The 17,938-nt window shown below is 42.4% G+C and overlaps 1 protein-coding gene across 1 annotated transcript in view; it reads left to right on the top strand.

Annotated features, from left to right (window-relative positions):
• Positions 1–17,938, top strand: part of mst1 (macrophage stimulating 1) — an 85,542-nt gene that overhangs the window by 61,272 nt on the left and 6,332 nt on the right. Inside the window, exons 12-15 of the mRNA XM_043708469.2 lie at positions 1,436–1,471; positions 6,283–6,400; positions 9,566–9,643; positions 13,292–13,438. Coding sequence (XP_043564404.1) covers positions 1,436–1,471; positions 6,283–6,400; positions 9,566–9,643; positions 13,292–13,438 — 379 coding nt within the window. The remainder of the gene's footprint in view (positions 1–1,435; positions 1,472–6,282; positions 6,401–9,565; positions 9,644–13,291; positions 13,439–17,938) is intronic.

The raw sequence follows: 17,938 nt of genomic DNA, 5'->3' as shown, positions 1-17,938 counted from the left end.
CCCCAACCCCATTTAATTTCCTGGGAGCTGAGCTGATCCACCCTTCCCCTATTCTAGAACCTACGTCCCATCCCTACTCTAGAGGCTGACTTTGTTCTCACTCTCTCTAGACCCATTTCCACCTCCGCCTGCCACCCAACCCCATCCCCATACCTGACCTGAACTGCCTCTACTCCCTCCATTGCCAGGATCTCCACCCACCTGATCTACTCAACACTGTCTCACTTACTTGGCCCTGTGCCACCATGTGTTTGTCCTTGGCATTCTAACCCCTACTTAGTTGGCATTTTACCCACTTGGCATTCTTCCTACCTGGCACCTCACACCCTGATATCCTTACTCCTGTTACCTTACTGACAACTTACATCCCTTGCACCTTACTCCCTATCCATCTGACACTCTAACCTCACACTTACCTTGTGTATTTACCATTTGACAGTCTGAGATTCTGGACCTGTAAATTTCCGAATGCGGCAGCTGACTGCTGTGAAAGGGGGCATATGGAGTTTGCCTTCCCACAGTTCTGCACGACAAGTGAACTGTTGGCTTGGAAGCACTCCGCATTTCTGAAGTAAACCCTTATTGGAAATTCCTTTCGAGAAATATGAAGCTCTCTCCTATCATTAAAAAAAGAGCAAGAGGAGTGGCAAACTACATGAGATTCCATTGGCACTCCTTAGAAAATCAGTACATTGTTTCACAGCACACACAAGAAGTAGTCCACAGAGCAGGCACAGAGATGGTGTACTGTATTACAGGGAGCACACAGCGTCTGAGGTTACACACACATGCTACATTACAGTCACAGAAATTTTACTGTTTTATAAGTGGAGATTTTCTGTAGCCTGGGACATTCACCGGGTGGGTGCACTCTGTCAGTGCCTTTGGCTGAGTTAGCACCGTTGCCTCACAGCGCCAGGGACCCGGATTTGATTCCAGCCTTGGGCGACTGACTGTGTGGAGTTTGCACATTCTCCCCGTGTCTGTCTGGGTTTCCTCTGGGTGCTCTGGTTTCCTCCCACAGTCCAAAGATGTGCCGATTAGGTGGATTGGTCATGTTAAATTGCCCATAGCGTTCAGGGACTTGTAGATTAGGTGCATTAGTTAGGATAAATGTAGAGTAAGAGGGGAATGGGTCTGAGTGGGTTACTCTTCGGAGGATCAGTGTGGACTTGCTGGGCCGAAGGGCCTGTTCCCACACTGTAGGGATTCTATGTCTTGTGAAAATTGGAAGGGCAGAGGCCTGATGTCTCAGTTTCCTCTTTCCTGTGCCTGGTGATCAGCGATTGTCAGGTTGTTAGTATGGAATGTGACTAACTCCCTACTCCTCTCAAATCATAGACACAAGAACAGGATTCCTCAAAGATCACATTTGCAGAGAAATTTCCAGTCAAACTTATTCTAATTGTGCAACGATCATCTGTTTCAATTACAGATGGACATGCCAAATCGACAAACAAGGAGGATCCAGGTAACTGAGGATAGCAGCAGCTGAACTTACAAACAGAAGCAAAAAAAAAGTAGAATGTGTCTCCACGGTTACATTGAGTAGCTTTGATCTCCCAGAAATGATCCATCCAGTCAAATTTGACAAGACCTTTTTAAAGAAATGGGGAGATGGGAAAAGCTGGGATCATTCTCTTTAGAGCAGAAAAGGTTATGGAGAGATTTACTTGTTGTATCAAAATTATAGGGTTTTTTTTGATGGAGCAGACAAGGAGAAACTCTTTTCACTAGCAGAAAGGTCAGAAAGAGGGTTGTGTCTCCAGTTAAACATGTTGGTACTGGAGCCCATAAGATCTTAATTCCATTTTGGAAAATGTGGAACATTAGAGTGATGTATCTTTAAGAGGTTAGCCAAGTACTTTGGAGGTCATCATATAACTCGGAGTCACAGTGACTCTGCACTATCACTCTATGAGCATGATGTGTCTAGAGATTACACTGCACTTCATTTACTAGTTTAATTTAGTAAGAAAACTCATTAGAGATCTTCAAGTAAACGGAATACACATACCTAATTTATGTTATGTTTAGATAGCAAGAGAACATAGCACAGAATATTTCTTAGCTGATATTGCCAGGGATGGGGTGATACAGCAATGAAGGGAGATGAGATAGGTTGGGGTTGTTTTCCCTGGGAGCAGAGAAGGATGGAGGGAATGTGATTGAAGTGTACAAAGCTCTGAGAGGCATTGACAGGTTAGACAGGGAGAAACCGTTCCCCTTTAATGGAGGAATCAGTAGCCAGGGACACAATGTTAAGGTAAGAGGCACGAGTTTTGGATGGGATTAGGAAGAAAAGGGTTTTCAACCAGAAGGTGGTGGGCATCTGGAACACATTGTTTAAAATAGTCATAGAAACAGGAATCCTAAAGACATTTAAGAAACATTTAGGTGTGCACTTGTGATGCCAAGGCATACAAGACTATGATACAAATGCTGGGAACTGGGATTAGAATAGATTGGAATTTGATGACAGACAAAATGAGCTAAATGGCCTCTTTCCATGCTATAAAACTCCTTGACTCTATGACAGTCCAAATCAGGGCCCCCCTCACCTCATTTTCCAGTGATGACTGTATCAGTGCTGCTTCCTGCCCTTGTCCTGACTGGAAGAAAATCATCTTTTTGTTTCATATTTCCCTCCCTCTTGTAACTTTTTGGTTGTCCATCTATGATGCTTCCCTTCTCTTCCCTTTCTTGACTTCAATATCCTCTTTTCTGGAGTTAAACTGTTAACTAATAAACCCACTGACTTCCACAGCTATCTTGACTATACTTCTTAATGCCCACTTTTTGAGTGGATTCCATTCCATTCTCCCAGTATCTCTCTTTCATCTGTCCTATTGATGAAACTTGTATTTTTGTCATGTGTTCCTGTTTTCTCAAACAAATATTCTGTGCCAATGTATACCAGAACTTGATGGGTTCTGCCCCATTTTCTACATCTCTGCTCACCTTTCTTCTCATCTCTCCTGAACCACACAAAGAACATGGGAACAGGAAGAGGCTGGTTTGCCCCCATTTCTTCACTGATCCATGAACTAACTTCAAATACCCATCTTGTGTCTCTTTATCATTTAGTGCCAGTTATCCTTTAAGAACTAGTTTTAAAAATCTATCAATCTCAAATTTTAAAATTAACAATTGAGCTAGCATTAATTCCTATTTGTGGAAGGGAGTTCTAAACTTCTACTACCCTTTATGCGTTTCCTAATTTTTCTTTTGAGGTCTGCATCTCAATTTTAGGCTGTGTCCCCGACTACTAGATTCCTCAACTAGCAGAATAGTTTCTATCTGTCGATCTCATCTTTCGATATCTTGAACTTTTTGATTGAATTACTTATTAATCCTTTGAATTTCAGAAAATACAATGCCAATTTCAGCAAGCAATCTCGTATGACTTAACTCTTAGAATCGTCATATTGTTCTCATAGAACCTATATTGCACTTCCAAGATTAACATCACTTTATTAAATGCAGTGCCTAGAAATGCTCACAGTATCTCTCAATGGTGCCCAACCAGGTATATAGCTGAAGCAAGGTCAGAATTGGTTGTTGATTATTTTTGTATTTTTCATGACATTATAAAGATCTGTGCACCTGGAGTCCAAAGTCCCTTGGACTTGAACTTTTTCTAGTTTTTCTTGATTTAATAGGTTTTCTGTTCGAGCATTTTTAGATCCAAAATGGATGGTTTCACACTTTCCTGTCTTAAAATCTATTTGTCACAATTTTACCCATTCGCTTCATCAATTAATATCGCTTTGTCATTTTAATACTTACACCTACACTGCATACAATACCACCTATCTTTGTTCATTCGCAAACTTGCAGATGTGTTTTTCTATCCCATCATTGAGGTCATTAATAAAAAGAGAGAACAGCTGAGGACCCAAAACTGATCCATGTGGGACATCACGAGAGATGTGCTGCCAATAAGAGAACTTGCCCATTGTCCTTTTGTTCTATTCCTCACACTCATCCATGTTCCTAACCAGGTCAATAACTTGCTTTCAATTCCATGTGCTTCACTATTAGCTCTCAGACCCTCTTGAGAGGGTCTTTATGAAATGCCTTCAGGAAGTCCAAATGGATAATATCTCTTGACATTCGCCTGCCCACTACTTTAGTCACCTCCAACCTTCTGTGTGGATGGGTAACTGGGCAGAAATTGTGAAATGCAGAATGAGGAAAGCCCAGAAGCAGCTATCCCTTTAAGAGGCCATGTGGCAGTCCAACTGTGCACTCCAACAAATAGGTCATACATAATTAAGGGTCATTAAAGGGAACACTGTTTAAAAAATTTAATTAGGTTTATCAGGTATGACTGACCCCGTTACAAACCCAAGGTATACCTATCTGACCATCTGGAGGTATTAGAGGTTTTCACGGTGTTAATTATAGAAAATTCCCAATCATAGATGGTGAATTAACAGGTTTAAAGTTACCTGGTTTCCCTCGCTGCCGTTTCTTAAATAGCAAAATGAGTGATCCCTGACTGAAGGGAAGTTTATAATACTGTAGTTCTCTGCCCATTTCCTTTAAAACACTGGGATGCAAATCACCTTGTCTTGGAAGTTTCTTTAGTGCCACTATTTTCTTCAATGTGGAGGTGCCAGTGTTGGACTGTGGTGGGCAAAGTTAAAAATCTCACAACACCATGTTATAGTCCAACAGGTTTATTTGGGAGCACTGACTTTGAGTGCTGCTTGTTCATTAGGTAGCAAGTGGGGCAGGATGATGTGATACGGAATTTATAGCAAAAGATCAAAGTGTCATAGCTCAGACAATGCATTCAAGGTGTGATCACATACTCTCCTCTCCCACAAAAACAAACGCACACAGTCTCTCACTCTCTCTCTCACATGCACGCACACACAAATATAGCTTTGTGGAGTGAATTTGTATTTTCAGAATTGTATTTGCAGATACATTTTATTTTGTTCAAAAAGCATACAACTTCAAGGCATTTTATAAATTCCTACTTTGGAAATAGAACCAGTCTGACTCAAGATTGGAATACAGACAGATTCTAACCTCAGACCTTTAATACATTGTCTGAGCTGAGATGTCACCTTTTTTACATAAAACCTTAAGTTATCTTGAGAATATGACTTGAAAGAAGTTCTGGGATTTACATATTAATGAATGGAAACCTGCAGCTCATTCTAAAAGATGAAAGACTAAACAGCAATCTAGGTTTTTTCACTATATTGCATCAGTTGTATGCCACTATGATCTTTTGCTATAAATTCTGTGTCCTATGATCCTTCTCCACAGCTACCTGATGAAGGAGCAGCATTCCAAAAGTTAGTACTTCCAAATAAACCTGTTGAACTATAACGTGGTGTTGTATGATTCTTAACTATTTTCTTTAGTACTGCTAAATTGCATATGTTATTTATGGCGAGTCCCCAATTGAAAACTATTCCCTCAGTATGTGTTGATTTCTTTCATTACTATAAATACTGACACAAGCAATAACTCAGCATGTCTGCCATTTCCTTATTATTATTAACATTGTCACCATTACTAGTTTAAGGGCCCACAATACTGTTTATCACCACATCTTTTTCTAACATAATTGTTGCTCTGATATACTTCACAGTTTTCTTTTCATATTCGTTTTTAACCTTCGTTTTCTGTTTTGTGACACTTTGTTTTATATGTATCATTTGCTTTGCCAAGATTTATGCTATATTTTATTCTTGTATGTTTTATGTTTTAGTCTTATGTTGTCCCTCAGATCTTTAGTCATCCCTGGCTGTTCTTGTTGACAAGTAGAGTACTTGTTTCCATTTGATTATCCAAGGTGACTGTACCCTTAGCATTAAGATGTAATCCTACTCCACAATGACTGTATTTTTAATATCAAGATGTAGCCCTACTTAATGCTGACTGTAACATCAAGATCTACTTCGCAATGACTTTTAATAGCACAGTGTAGTCCTATTCCATAATAATTATATTTTAACACCAGAGTACAATACTACCCCATGATGACTGCTCCTTTAATTTCATGGTCTAGTTCTTTATTAAGATAACCATAAGTCTAATATTAGTAGCCTGATTCGGCAGTGGTATACCTTTAATACTAGTGATAGTTCTCCTCTATGGAGTTTTGGGAGGTGAATTGTCCATGGGGTTCTTCCTATTTCTTGTTCCCTGGCTTGTGTGCCAAGATTGGGTTTAGCAAGCTGCCCCTGGGTCAGTTCACTCGCTGTACTTTGGATGAGTGTGTGTAGCATTTAATACTGGCTTCTGTACCCCTTTTAGCCTCAGTCGAATTTGAGTCATGCGGTAGGCGGGAAGACCGGCCAGTGGAAAACAAAAAGAGTCGTATATTAAGAGGCACACCTGGTAACTCTCCCTGGACTGTGAGTCTTCGCAACAGGTAATCGGACCAGGTTGTAGTCTGTTTCCAAAATGCCTGTACCTTTGCTATCAGTTTATACTCCTAATCCATGTATCTTTAATACTTGATGAGTGTCCAGCATTATACATTGTCCTCCACATGCTCCATCACACAATGGCACCACTCTGTATGGATAGAGAAAATTCTAGGTCTGAATGTTTGGCCAGTTTGTGACTCTCAGCTGTGGTCATGAAAGCCAATGTTCATTTCTCAGGTGGCTGAGCTTGTCCCTTCACTTGACAACAATTCACTGTTTCACCAATATTGGATTGACATGCGCGAGAATTAGATTAAGCTCCTGTGTGTGATGTTGCCTCACCTCAGCAGCTATGGCCCATGAAATCCCAGTGGAATCTGAAACTAAAGATAGATTTAATAGTGGGCAACATCTCCAGCCAAACTCTGACAAAAGACAGCTGCGAGGGATTAAAAAAAAACACATATCCTGCCTTTAACTTTGTATTCTGTATTCAAATTCAGCCTTCCAAAATGAACCACTTTACACTTTTCCAGGTTGAACTCCATCTGCCACTTCTCAGGCCAGTTCTGCATCCTGTCAATGTTCTGTTGCAATTTACAACAGCCCTCCACACTATCCACCACTCCTCCAACCTTCATATCATCGGCGAAGTTACTAACCCACCCTTCCACTTCCTGATCCAAGTCATTTGCAAAAATCACAAAAAGCACAGGTCCCAGAATAGAACCCCGTGGAACACTACTGACACCAAGCTCCAGGGTGAATACTCTCCATCCTCTGTCTTCTATGGACCAGCCAATTCTGTATCCAGACAGCCTAATTTCCCTGTATCCCATGCCTCCTTACTTTCAGAATGAGCCTACCATGGGGAACCTTATCGAATGCCTTGCTAAAATCCATGTATACCACATCCACTGCACTAACTTTACCAATGTGTTTTGTCACATTCTCAAAGAATTCTCTAAGGCTTGTGAGGCATGACTATCTCGAATCAAACTATGATTTCCAAGTAATCATAAATTCTTTTTCTCAGAATCCTCTCCAATAATTTGCCCACCACTGACGTAAGACTGACTGGTCTGTAATTCCCAAGATTATCCCTATTCCCTTTCTTGAACTACAGAATAACGTTTGCCACCCTCCGATCATTTGGCAGTACTCCAGTGGACAGCGAGGATGCAAAGATCATCGCCAAAGACGCAGCAATCGCTTCCTTCACTTCCTGTAGCAACCTTGGATATATCCCATCTCATGCCAGGGGACTTATCTATCCTTAATGTTTTTCAACATTTTCAGTACATTCACTGTCTTACCAGTTAGCAGAGATGCTCTCAGTCTCATGAATGCATAACTGAGAAACTGCTCTTAAGGAGGTAAGGTGGACTACTAGGAGCCCATCCATGTTTCTAAACCCCTTCCCCAAGACTCCCATGCTACAAGATCCCTCCCATCCCAGTTATCACTCCCCTGTGTTGGGAATCCAATGGCTAATATACCAAAATATTAAAATAAAATGAAGAACTGTGGATGCTGGAGGTTCGAAACAAAAACAGAATTTGCTGGAGAAACTCAGCAGGTCTGGCAGCATCTACGGGGAGAAAGCAGGATCAATGTTTCCGGTCCAGTGACTCTTCATCAGACTGTTAGCAACTAGGAAAACATTGTATTTATGCTGAAGGTGGAATTGGACAGTGTGAGGTGAGGTGGGGTGGGATGGGATGTGGGTGAATGTGAGCTGATTGGTGGAGACAGAGCCCAGCGAGGGAGAGAGCAATGTGAAAGAGGATTGGCTGACTGGCAGAAGGCAGAGAGTAGGGATAAAAGATTCTTTTTCAGAATGGCAGCCAGTGATTAGTGGAGGTTTGCTGAGACCACAACTATTCACTTGTACAGTAATGATCTGGATTTGAGGGCATTATTGCTAAGTTTGCAGATGGCATAAAGGTAAGTGGAGGGACAGGTAGTGTTGAGGAAATGGGGAGGCTGCAGAAGAATTTGAACAGGCTTGGTGAGTGGGCAAAGAAGTGGCAGATGGACTACAGTGAGAGCAAGTGTGAGTATATGCACTTTGGTAGGAAGAGTAGAGGCTATTTTTTAAATGGTAAAGGCTGTAGAAATCTGAAGTACAAAGTGATTTGGGAATCCTAGTTCAGGATTCTCAAACTAAATGTGTAGGTTCAATTAGCAGTTAGGAAGGCAACTGTAATGTTAGCATTCTCTTTGAAAGGACTAGAATATAAAACCAGAGATGTACTGCTGAGGTTGGAGAATGCTCTGGTCAGACCGCATTTGGAATATTGTGAGCAGTTTCAGGCCTGTATCTAAGGAAGGATGTGCTGGAGGGTGTCCATTGGAGGTTTACAAGAATGATCCTGGAGATCAAGAGCTTCTCAAATGAGGAGTAGTTGTGGAGTCTAGGTCTATACTCAATGGAGTTTATAAGGATGAAGGGAAAATCTGATTGAAACTTACAGAATACTGGGAGACCCAGGATAGAACAGATATTGAGGAGATGTTTCCAGTAGTAGGAGTAATAGTCCCAGCCTATCCAACATCTCCTTATTACCCAAACCCTCCATTCCTGGTAACATCCTTGTAAATCTCTTGTTAACCCTCTCCTGGTTTCCATTTTACTGCAGGGCTTTATTTGTGTTTCACACCCGAAGTTTTGTCAGCCCCTGTGCTTAAGTTAAACCAGTTCGATACTTAATGCTTTCCATTCTTGCTCAGTGCTACTCACCCTAAAATATTGCCTTTCTTACATTCTCCACAACTAATGTCCTATTTGATTTCCAAATTTTTCTGCTTTTCACCTCAGACTTCCAGTCCTGCAGTGTTTCACTGCTGCCATCCATGTGGGAAAGAACTGTTTGATTGACAGTCAAGGATCACCCGATCCAGATGGTTGATTCCAGTCAGTGTCAGAAGGTGGTACCTGGTGAAGTGGATCAGTGGCAGGAGCTGTGGGCTGTTCATGGGTGCAGTTAGAAGTGGGACATCCTGTGAGAAAGGCACCAGGGAGCTGAGCAATCAGAGCTGTCAACCCAATTAAGGAGGTGGAGAGGATGGAATGGATATTTCTTCCCTGCTGCCTTTTTCTCTCATGCCAATTTTGTTGATTTTTCTTGAACATGCATTTAAGTTGTATTCTCCTTTCTTTTCAGGGAAGGGAAGCATTTTTGTGGTGGGTCCCTTGTGCGCAGGAACTGGATCATCAGTATGAAGCAGTGTTTTTCCTCCTGGTAGGAGCAGTCTGTTTAATGCATGGAGCTCTAATTGTTGCAGGAATGTCATGCCAATATAATTTTGGTGTGGGCTTGGCGATAGGTCTCAAAGTGCCAGGGAGCTGTGGACTTGGGCACTGAAAGCTTCATGGGTGAACGCATCATGCAAAGTGGTTCTGAACCAAATTCGTAAGAAGACCTGGTTTAACCTCCTGATCTCAGCCGGAGTCAGGGATATTTGAGATGACCAAGTTACTGATGTGGGGGTGGGGGAGAAACAAATACCCTTGCGCAGTCAAGACATCCCAAACTGGCATGAGCCAGGCACTCTCATCCTTCCCCATCCTGACAGAAGTCAAATTCGGTGGGAGGGATGACCATTGCAACATGGTAGCCTCCTGTGGGTACTTATAGAGAGGCTTTGTTGGTTGGGAGTGAAGGCAACTCCCGCATTTCAATCAGGAAGTAGTGAGGTGGCTGGGAACTTCAATCGGAATGGGCTAATCTCATTGAGAATATTATCCTATTGTCCTCCATCATTGACCCTGCAGTAGTTTGTATGTGTACACCAGATGCATGCGTGTTGGGAAGCAGTCTAGATTAGAGTGGTGCTGGAAAAGCACAGCAGGTCATAACTGCATCATCCACTGACATTTCTGCCACCTCCAAACGGATCCCACCACCAGGGATACATTTCCCTCCCCACCCCTTTCCGCTTCCCGCAAAGACCATTCCCTCCATGACTACCTGGTCAGGTCCACATCCCCCAACAACCCATCCTCCCCTCCTGGCACCTTCCCCTGCCACCGCAGGGATTGCAAGACTTGCGCCCACACCTTCCCCCTCCTCACCTCTCACCAAGGCCCCAGGGGAGCCTTTCACATCCATCAAAGTAAAACAGCTGCTGCCTGACCTGCTGTGCTTTTCCAGCACCACTCTTATCTAGACTCTGATCTCCAGCATCCGCAGTCCTTGCTTTTGCCGTGTTGGGAAGCAGGCCTGACTTTGCTTCTTTGTACCAGCCCTGACCTGGACTCTCTGGTTAAAGGACCATATTTTTCTGTGGGGGGGGGGCGTTCAGTGCTTTATCCTGGTGGAGCGAGCCCCCCCTCCCCACCAAGTGTCCTTCCTTCATTTTACTCCAATAAAAATGCACCTTTCAAAAGGCAGTCAATGTTTTACCCCTTCAAATGGTGTAAGGTAAACTCCCAGCTCCAGGGTTCATCATGCAACCAGGAATTATGCAATTTCCAGAGGTTTCAACTGATCCACTTAATTACAAAGTGAGATCCCTGAAGTATTTTGGTCCTGGCATAAAAATAACATACAGAATGAAAAGGGAAAATCAGGTAAAAGATTGACCTTTTCTCACATCAAGTGTTGCTTTCCCTCTCATTCATACAATATTAGAATTTACAGTGCAAAACACAAAGTAGGAGCAAGAGTAGGCCATTCTGCCCTTCGAGCCTGCTCCACCATTTATCTCGATCATGACTGATCATTCACCTCAATACCCTGTTCCCACTTTCTCTGTATATCCTCTGATCCCTTTACCCTAAGAACTATCCATAATATCTTCTTGAAAATATTCAATGTTTTGGTCTCAATTGCTTTCTGTGGCAGAGAATTCCACAGGCCCTGCACTCTCTGGGTGAAGTCATTGCTCCTTGTCTTGGTATTAAATGACCCACCGATACCCTTAAACTGTTACCCCTGGTTCTGGACTCCCCAATCATTGGGAACATCATTCCTTTGCTTACCCTGTCTAGTTCTGCTAGAATTTTGTAGGTTATATTGTAACTCAGTGGTTAGCACTGCTGCTTCACAGCATTAGGGACCCAGGTTCGATTCCAGCCTCAGGCGACTGTCAATGTGGAATTTGCACATTCTCCCCGTATCTGCGTGGGTTTCCTTCGGGTGCTCCGGTTTCTTCCCACAATTCAAAGATGTGCAGGTTTAGGTGAATTAGCCATGCTAAATTGCCCATAGTGTTCAACGATGTGTAGGTTAGGTGCATTAGTCAGGGGTAAATGTCGAGTAATAGGGTCTGGGTGGGTTACTCCTTGGAGGGTCGATGTGGACTAATGGCCTGTTTCCACACTGTAGGGATTCTATGTTCTATTCTAGTTTTTTTTTCAAATCCATCGTGGGATATAGGTGTTGCTGGCTGGGCCACTCCCCAACCTACCTGCTGAGAAGATGGTGCTGAGCTGCCTTGTTGAAATGTTGGTGTAGGTAGATCCACAATGCCGTTAGGCAGAGAATTCCAGGGTTTTAACTTAGTGACACCAAAGGAATGGCGATATATTTCCAAGTCAGGATGGTAAGTGGTTTGGAGGTGAACTTGCCAGGGGTGTTGTTCCCCTTGTCCTTCTAGATGGAAGTGGTCCAGGGTTTAGAATGTGCTGTGAATTTCTGCAGTGCATCTTATAGAGAGTACACATTGCTGTCACTGAGCATTAGCAGTGAAGAGAGTGGATATGTTGTCAATTAAGTGGGCTGCTTTGTCCCATTTGGCCCATTATGTCCAAGGAAAAACTATCCAGACAGTGGCCCTCTCCTGTTCCTTCAATGCCGCACAAACATTTCTTCCTTGTCCAGTGATTTGTGGAATCATAGAATTGTGGAATAGTTGGCCTGTTGCTTCTATGCTAGTCTTCTGCAGAACAATTCAGCTAGACTCAATCTTCCTGCCCTTTCCCTGAATTTTTCTCTTCAGGTGTTTACCTATTTGCCTTTTGATAGTTTCTTGAATCTGCTTCAGCCAGCCATTCAGGCAGATTCCAGATAAGAAGAACTCACTGTTTAAAACAAAGCTCTTAATTTTTCACTGGAGATTTGGTCAATGATCTTAATTTATGTTTTGATTACTGACCCTTTTGTCAGTGGGAACTGTATCTCCATCTTCACCCTTGTTATCCATCACTATGTTTATTATAACTTTACTCAACATCTTAAATGGAATTTCTGCTTTGTTTATCCTCACTTACAATTCCGACAATCATTTATTAGTTATAAAACCAGGTCAGATATCCATCTTCTAATCTGAGCTTGGTTTTTTGAATCCAGTTTAGATTAATGAGTGAAAATCTCTAATCACCTCCTGAGTGAAATGCTTGAGGGAATTTCAGCCTGGAGCAGAATGAGTAATCATCCCACTCAGTCCATCCCTATGGATATACTACAGTGAGACCTAGAAGTGTCCTATTGGTATGGAGAGGGAGACATACTGTTGGGCCAGATCTAAACACCTGATAGGATAATGTGATAGAATCTTATTTCTGTTCCAACCTCTAACCAAGTGTAATTTCTGCTAGCATTATGTCAAAGCTCCCCAAAATGACATTGTATTCCATTGATCCCACCATGTGAAGCACACAGAACTCAAACATCAGTAGGATATCTGCCCTCTGATTCTCCCAAGAATGTAATCATTTCTCTGGTCTCGGAGATTCTTTCCATGGCTGACAAGAAATCTGAAGTTAGTAGTGATCCAAAGTACCCAGACCCACAGCATCAGCTTACAAAGACACTTTCAGATGAGAGGATGTGAATTAAAAATATTGTCCTCTGATGAAGCTATACTAGACTAGCCTGAAAGAGCAAGTCCTTGCATTGGTCATGAAAAATGAACCAGTGTCTTAGTTTTGTGTTTTTGTCTTTTAGTTATGCTGAGTTCAGGGGGTATGAAGCCTGGATGGGAACCATTTTAAAAGACCCCAGGTCTGATGACCCAGACAAGCAAGCTATCCCCATCCGAAGGGCCGTGTGTGGACCAAAACATTCCAACCTGATCATGTTGGAGTTAGAGAGGTACCTGTACCAATAAAATCATCTGCTCTGTTCGATATTCATCTTTCTAACTTTAATGTTTTAAAATTACGTTCATTCTTGGAGTATGAGTGTCACTGGCAAGGCTAACTGACATTTATTGATCCTGCACAACTACTCAGAGAATATGGTGTTAGTGGGCCATCTTAAATCAGCATCTGGTGAGGTTTGTGGTGATCTTGCTGGGCTCTATCAGTGGACAGTAAAGAGACACCTAGAAATATGAGACTAGAATAAAATTGAGGCTAGAGGAAAACAGACTTTCCTTCCAAAAGAATATTAGTGAACTAACTAGGGTTTAACAATAATCAGACACCTTCATTGTCATTTTTGCCAAAACCACCTCTTTATACTAGACCTTTTCAACCAAATTCAAGTTCTTAAACTGCTGAGGGATTTGAACTTTTTCTAGATGTTTAGGGTTCTGGATTACCTTTGCAGTAACTGCCGTGAATCCATTGGAATATTTGTTTTTTACTTTGAGCCTATCAGCATGAAACATAGATATAAGTGTAAAGGATTGGTGGAGAAAGCGCATCAGAATGGAATTAGTAGCAATCACAGAAAATACTGGAGAAAGATAGCAAGTTTTTAAAAATTAATCATGGGATATCGCTGACTAGACTAGCATGCATTGCCCATCCCTAATTCCCTATATGGAAGCTAAGAGTCAAGGACATTGCTATTGGATCTGGAGTCATATGTAGGCCAGATGAAGTAAGGATGGTGGATTTCCTTCACTGATGACTTCAGTAACCAGATGGGCTTTTACGACAATTAACAGTTGATACATGGCTTTCATTAGAGTAACATTTTACTTCAGATTTCTACTGAATTCAAATTTCACCAACTGTTATGGTAGGATTTACACCCTTGTTCCCAGAATATTAACCAAGGTTTTGGGATGACTAGTTCAGTAGCATTACCACTATTGTATTGCATCCCTAGGTCTGGCAGCATTTGTGGGGAGAGAAACAGTTAACATTTCAACAGAACTGAAGAATGGAATTAGTGTTTTGGGCAGAGCACATTATAGGCCTGACTCCTCGTATCAGCATCTGAAGTCATGTGAAGAGTGGTCATGGTGAATCAAATCTTTCTAACACCGGGGATCTTCTGCAAAATAGCATAATCAGGAATATTGACTGAGTGGCTTTGATAATGGGAGCCAATATGAAGAGAACTGGGATGGTAAAACTACAATGAAACAAAAAGAACCCAATAAGTCAAATAGTCTGGTTTCGATTAGGTCATTTAGTTTTCCTCTGAGTACATCAACCCATTCTCTGTGCAGAGGATGTCCCAGAAACAGCAAGAGACATCAGTGGTACTGATAGAAGATACCAATATCCTGGGGGGGATATTGGCTAATGCTCTGCAGGAGGGAGTTGGTTTAAACTAATGCAGCAGGGAGATGGGAATCTGTATTGTAGTTCCGGTGTACAGAAGGTTAAGGGCATTGAGCTCAGAGATAAATTTATAATGTCACGAGAGGGTACTAGCAATCAGGATGTTGGTTTGAAATGTGTGTACTGCAATGCCAGGAGCATCCGGAGCAAGGTGGGTGAACTTGCAGCATGGGTTGGTACCTGGAATTTTGCTGTTGTGGCCATTTCAGAGACATGGCTAGAGCAGGGACAGGAATGGTTGTTGTGGATTGTTTCAGCAAGAACAGAGAAGATGGTAAAAGTGGAGGGTGGGGGGGGGGGTGTTGAGGCTTGGGGAGGGTGTGGCATTGTTAATCAAGGTTAGTATTACAGCAACTGAGAAAACGTTTGAGGACTCGACAACTGAGGTAGCTTGGGCTGAGGTTAGAAACAGGAAAGGAGAGATCACCCTGCTGGGAGCTTTCTATCGGCCTCTGAATTGTTCCAGGGATGTAGAGGAAAGGATAGCAAAGATGATTCTCAATAGGAGCAAGAGTAACAGGGTAGTTGTTATGGGGGACTTTAACTTCTCCAATATTGACTAGGAATACTATAGTTCATGTAGTTTAGATGGGTCAATTTTTGTTCAGTGTGTGCAGGAGGGTTTTCTGACAAAGTATGTAGACAGGACAACAAGGGGTGATGCCATATTGGCTTTGGTACTGGGGAATGAACCCGGCCAGGCGTTAAATTTGGAGGTAGGTGAGCACTTTGGTGATAGTGACCATAATTTGGTTATATTTACAATAGCAATGGGCAGGGATAGGTATATACCACAGGGAAAGAGGTATGACTGGGGGAAAGGCAATTATGATGCAATTAAGCAAGATTTAGAATGCATAGGATGGGGAAAGAAACTGCAGGGGATGGACACACTTGAAATATGGGTCCTTGATAAGTATATACCTATCAGGCAGGGAGGTAGTTGTCGAGAGAGGGAGCTGTGGTTTACTAAAGAAGTTGAAACTCTTGTCGAGAGGAAGAAAAATGCTTCTGTCATGATGAAGCATGAAGGCTCAATTAGGGGGCTTGGGAGTTATAAGTTAGCCAGAAAAGATCTAAAGAGAGGGCTAAGAAGAGCTAGGAGGGGACATGAGAAGTTGTTGGCAGATGGGATCAAAGAATACTCTACGGCCTTCTATAGATGAATCAGAAATAAAAGAGTGACTAGAGTAAGATTAGGACCAATCAAAGACAGTAGTGGAAAGTTGTGTGTGGAATCTGAGGACATAGGGGAAGCGCTTAATGAATACTTTTCGTCAGTACTGACATTGGAAAAGGGCAATGCTAGTGAGAATATGGAGATACAGGTTACAAGATTAGATGGGAGTGAGGTTAACAAAGAGGAGGTTTTAGCAATTTTGGAAGATCTGAAAATAGATAAGACCCCCTGGGCCGGATGGGATTTATCCACAGATTCTCTGGGAAGCCAGGGAGGAGACTGCAGACCCTTTGGCTTTGATCTTTATGTCGTCTTTGTTAACAGGAGTGGTCCCAGAAGACTGGACGATAGTAAACGTTGTTTCCCTTGTTTAAGATGGGGAGTTGGGAATTATAGGCCAGTAAGCCTTACTTCAGTTGTGAGTAGGGGGATTGAGGTTTGGAGCCACAAGGTCATGCTTCAGCTGTACAAGACACTGGTAAGGCAGCACCTGGAGTATCCGGTCACTGCATTATAGGAAGGATGTGGAAGCTTTGGAAAGGGTTCAGAGGAGATTTACTAGGATGTTGTCCGATTTGGAAGGAAGGTCTTATGAGGAAAGGCTGAGGGAACTGAGGCTGTTTTCTTTAGAGAGAAGAAAGTTGAGTGGTGACTTAATTGAGATGTATAAGATAATCATAGGAGGGTGGACAGTGAGAGCCTTTTTCCTTGGATGGTGACGGCTAACACAAGGGGACATAGCTTTAAATTGAGGGGTGAGAGATTTAGGACAGATATTAGGGGTAGTTTCTTTACTTAGAAAGTAGTAGGGGTGTGGAACGGCCTGCCTGCAACAGTAGAAGACTCGCCGACATTAAGGGCATTTAAACGAGCATTGGACATACATATGGATAATAATGGAATGGTGTAGGTTAGATGGGCATCAGATTAATTTCACAGGTTGGCGCAACATCGAGGACTGAAGGGCCTGTACTGAGCTGTAACATTCTATGTTCTATGATAGCTGGAACTCTGTCAGCTCTCGGGATAGAAGGTATCAGGTTCTGTCTCTTTCTATACTGTGGTCAGTGTAGCAGGGCTAGGGTGACAATGGGAAAGGATTGATTGGATTTGATAAAACTGAGAATCAGATCATTAGAAGTTAATTTGAGAACTGGGGGAATAAGCTGCTTTGGGATGTTCATATACCAGGATAACTGGAGTCCTGGAGCACTGGTGAGAATATAAACCATAGAACAGTACAGCAGAGTACAGGTCCTATGGCCTCGATGTTGTGCTGATCATATATCCTAACTCTAAGATCAAACTAACCGACATACTCTTCATTGTACTATCATCCACGTGCCTATCCAAGAGTCACTTAAATGTCCCTAATGTTTCTGAGTCTACTATCACCGCTGGCTGTGCATTCCACGCACCCAACTCTCTCTGTGTAAAGACAGTATCTGGGGGTTTCCAAGGAGCCTGTCTTTGAGGGCACTGCTGACATGTACACTGAATGTCTTAAGATAGGACCCAAGAATTAGAAAGTGAAAATCTGGCATCTGGAAGGACAGTCAATTAGATCTCGGAATCTGTTGGAAGCTAAAAGCATGCATTTATAATTATTTTTAATCAACCTGTTCAGGCTTGTTATTGACAATTCGCTGGAGCAGATGGGACTGCTGGTTCAGGGAAAGGGACACTACCATTGTGACACAAGAGCCCCAAGTGTGTATCAATATACTGCCTTTCATATCTTTGCAACATGTTAAACTACTTTATAAAAAATTAAGTAATTTGCTCCAAGGAATAGAAAGATAGGACAGATGAGTATGTGGATAAGGAGCTGGTGCAGGGGGTAATGTTTCAGGTTCTTAGGACTTCTTCTGGAGCAGGGGTGACCTGTACAAC

This window comes from Chiloscyllium plagiosum, unplaced genomic scaffold, assembly GCF_037043375.1.
Source record: "Chiloscyllium plagiosum isolate Xiang-an unplaced genomic scaffold, Cpla_swu_hap1 HiC_scaffold_14, whole genome shotgun sequence".
NCBI lineage: Eukaryota > Metazoa > Chordata > Chondrichthyes > Orectolobiformes > Hemiscylliidae > Chiloscyllium > Chiloscyllium plagiosum.
This window is presented reverse-complemented; position numbering and strand designations above follow the sequence as displayed.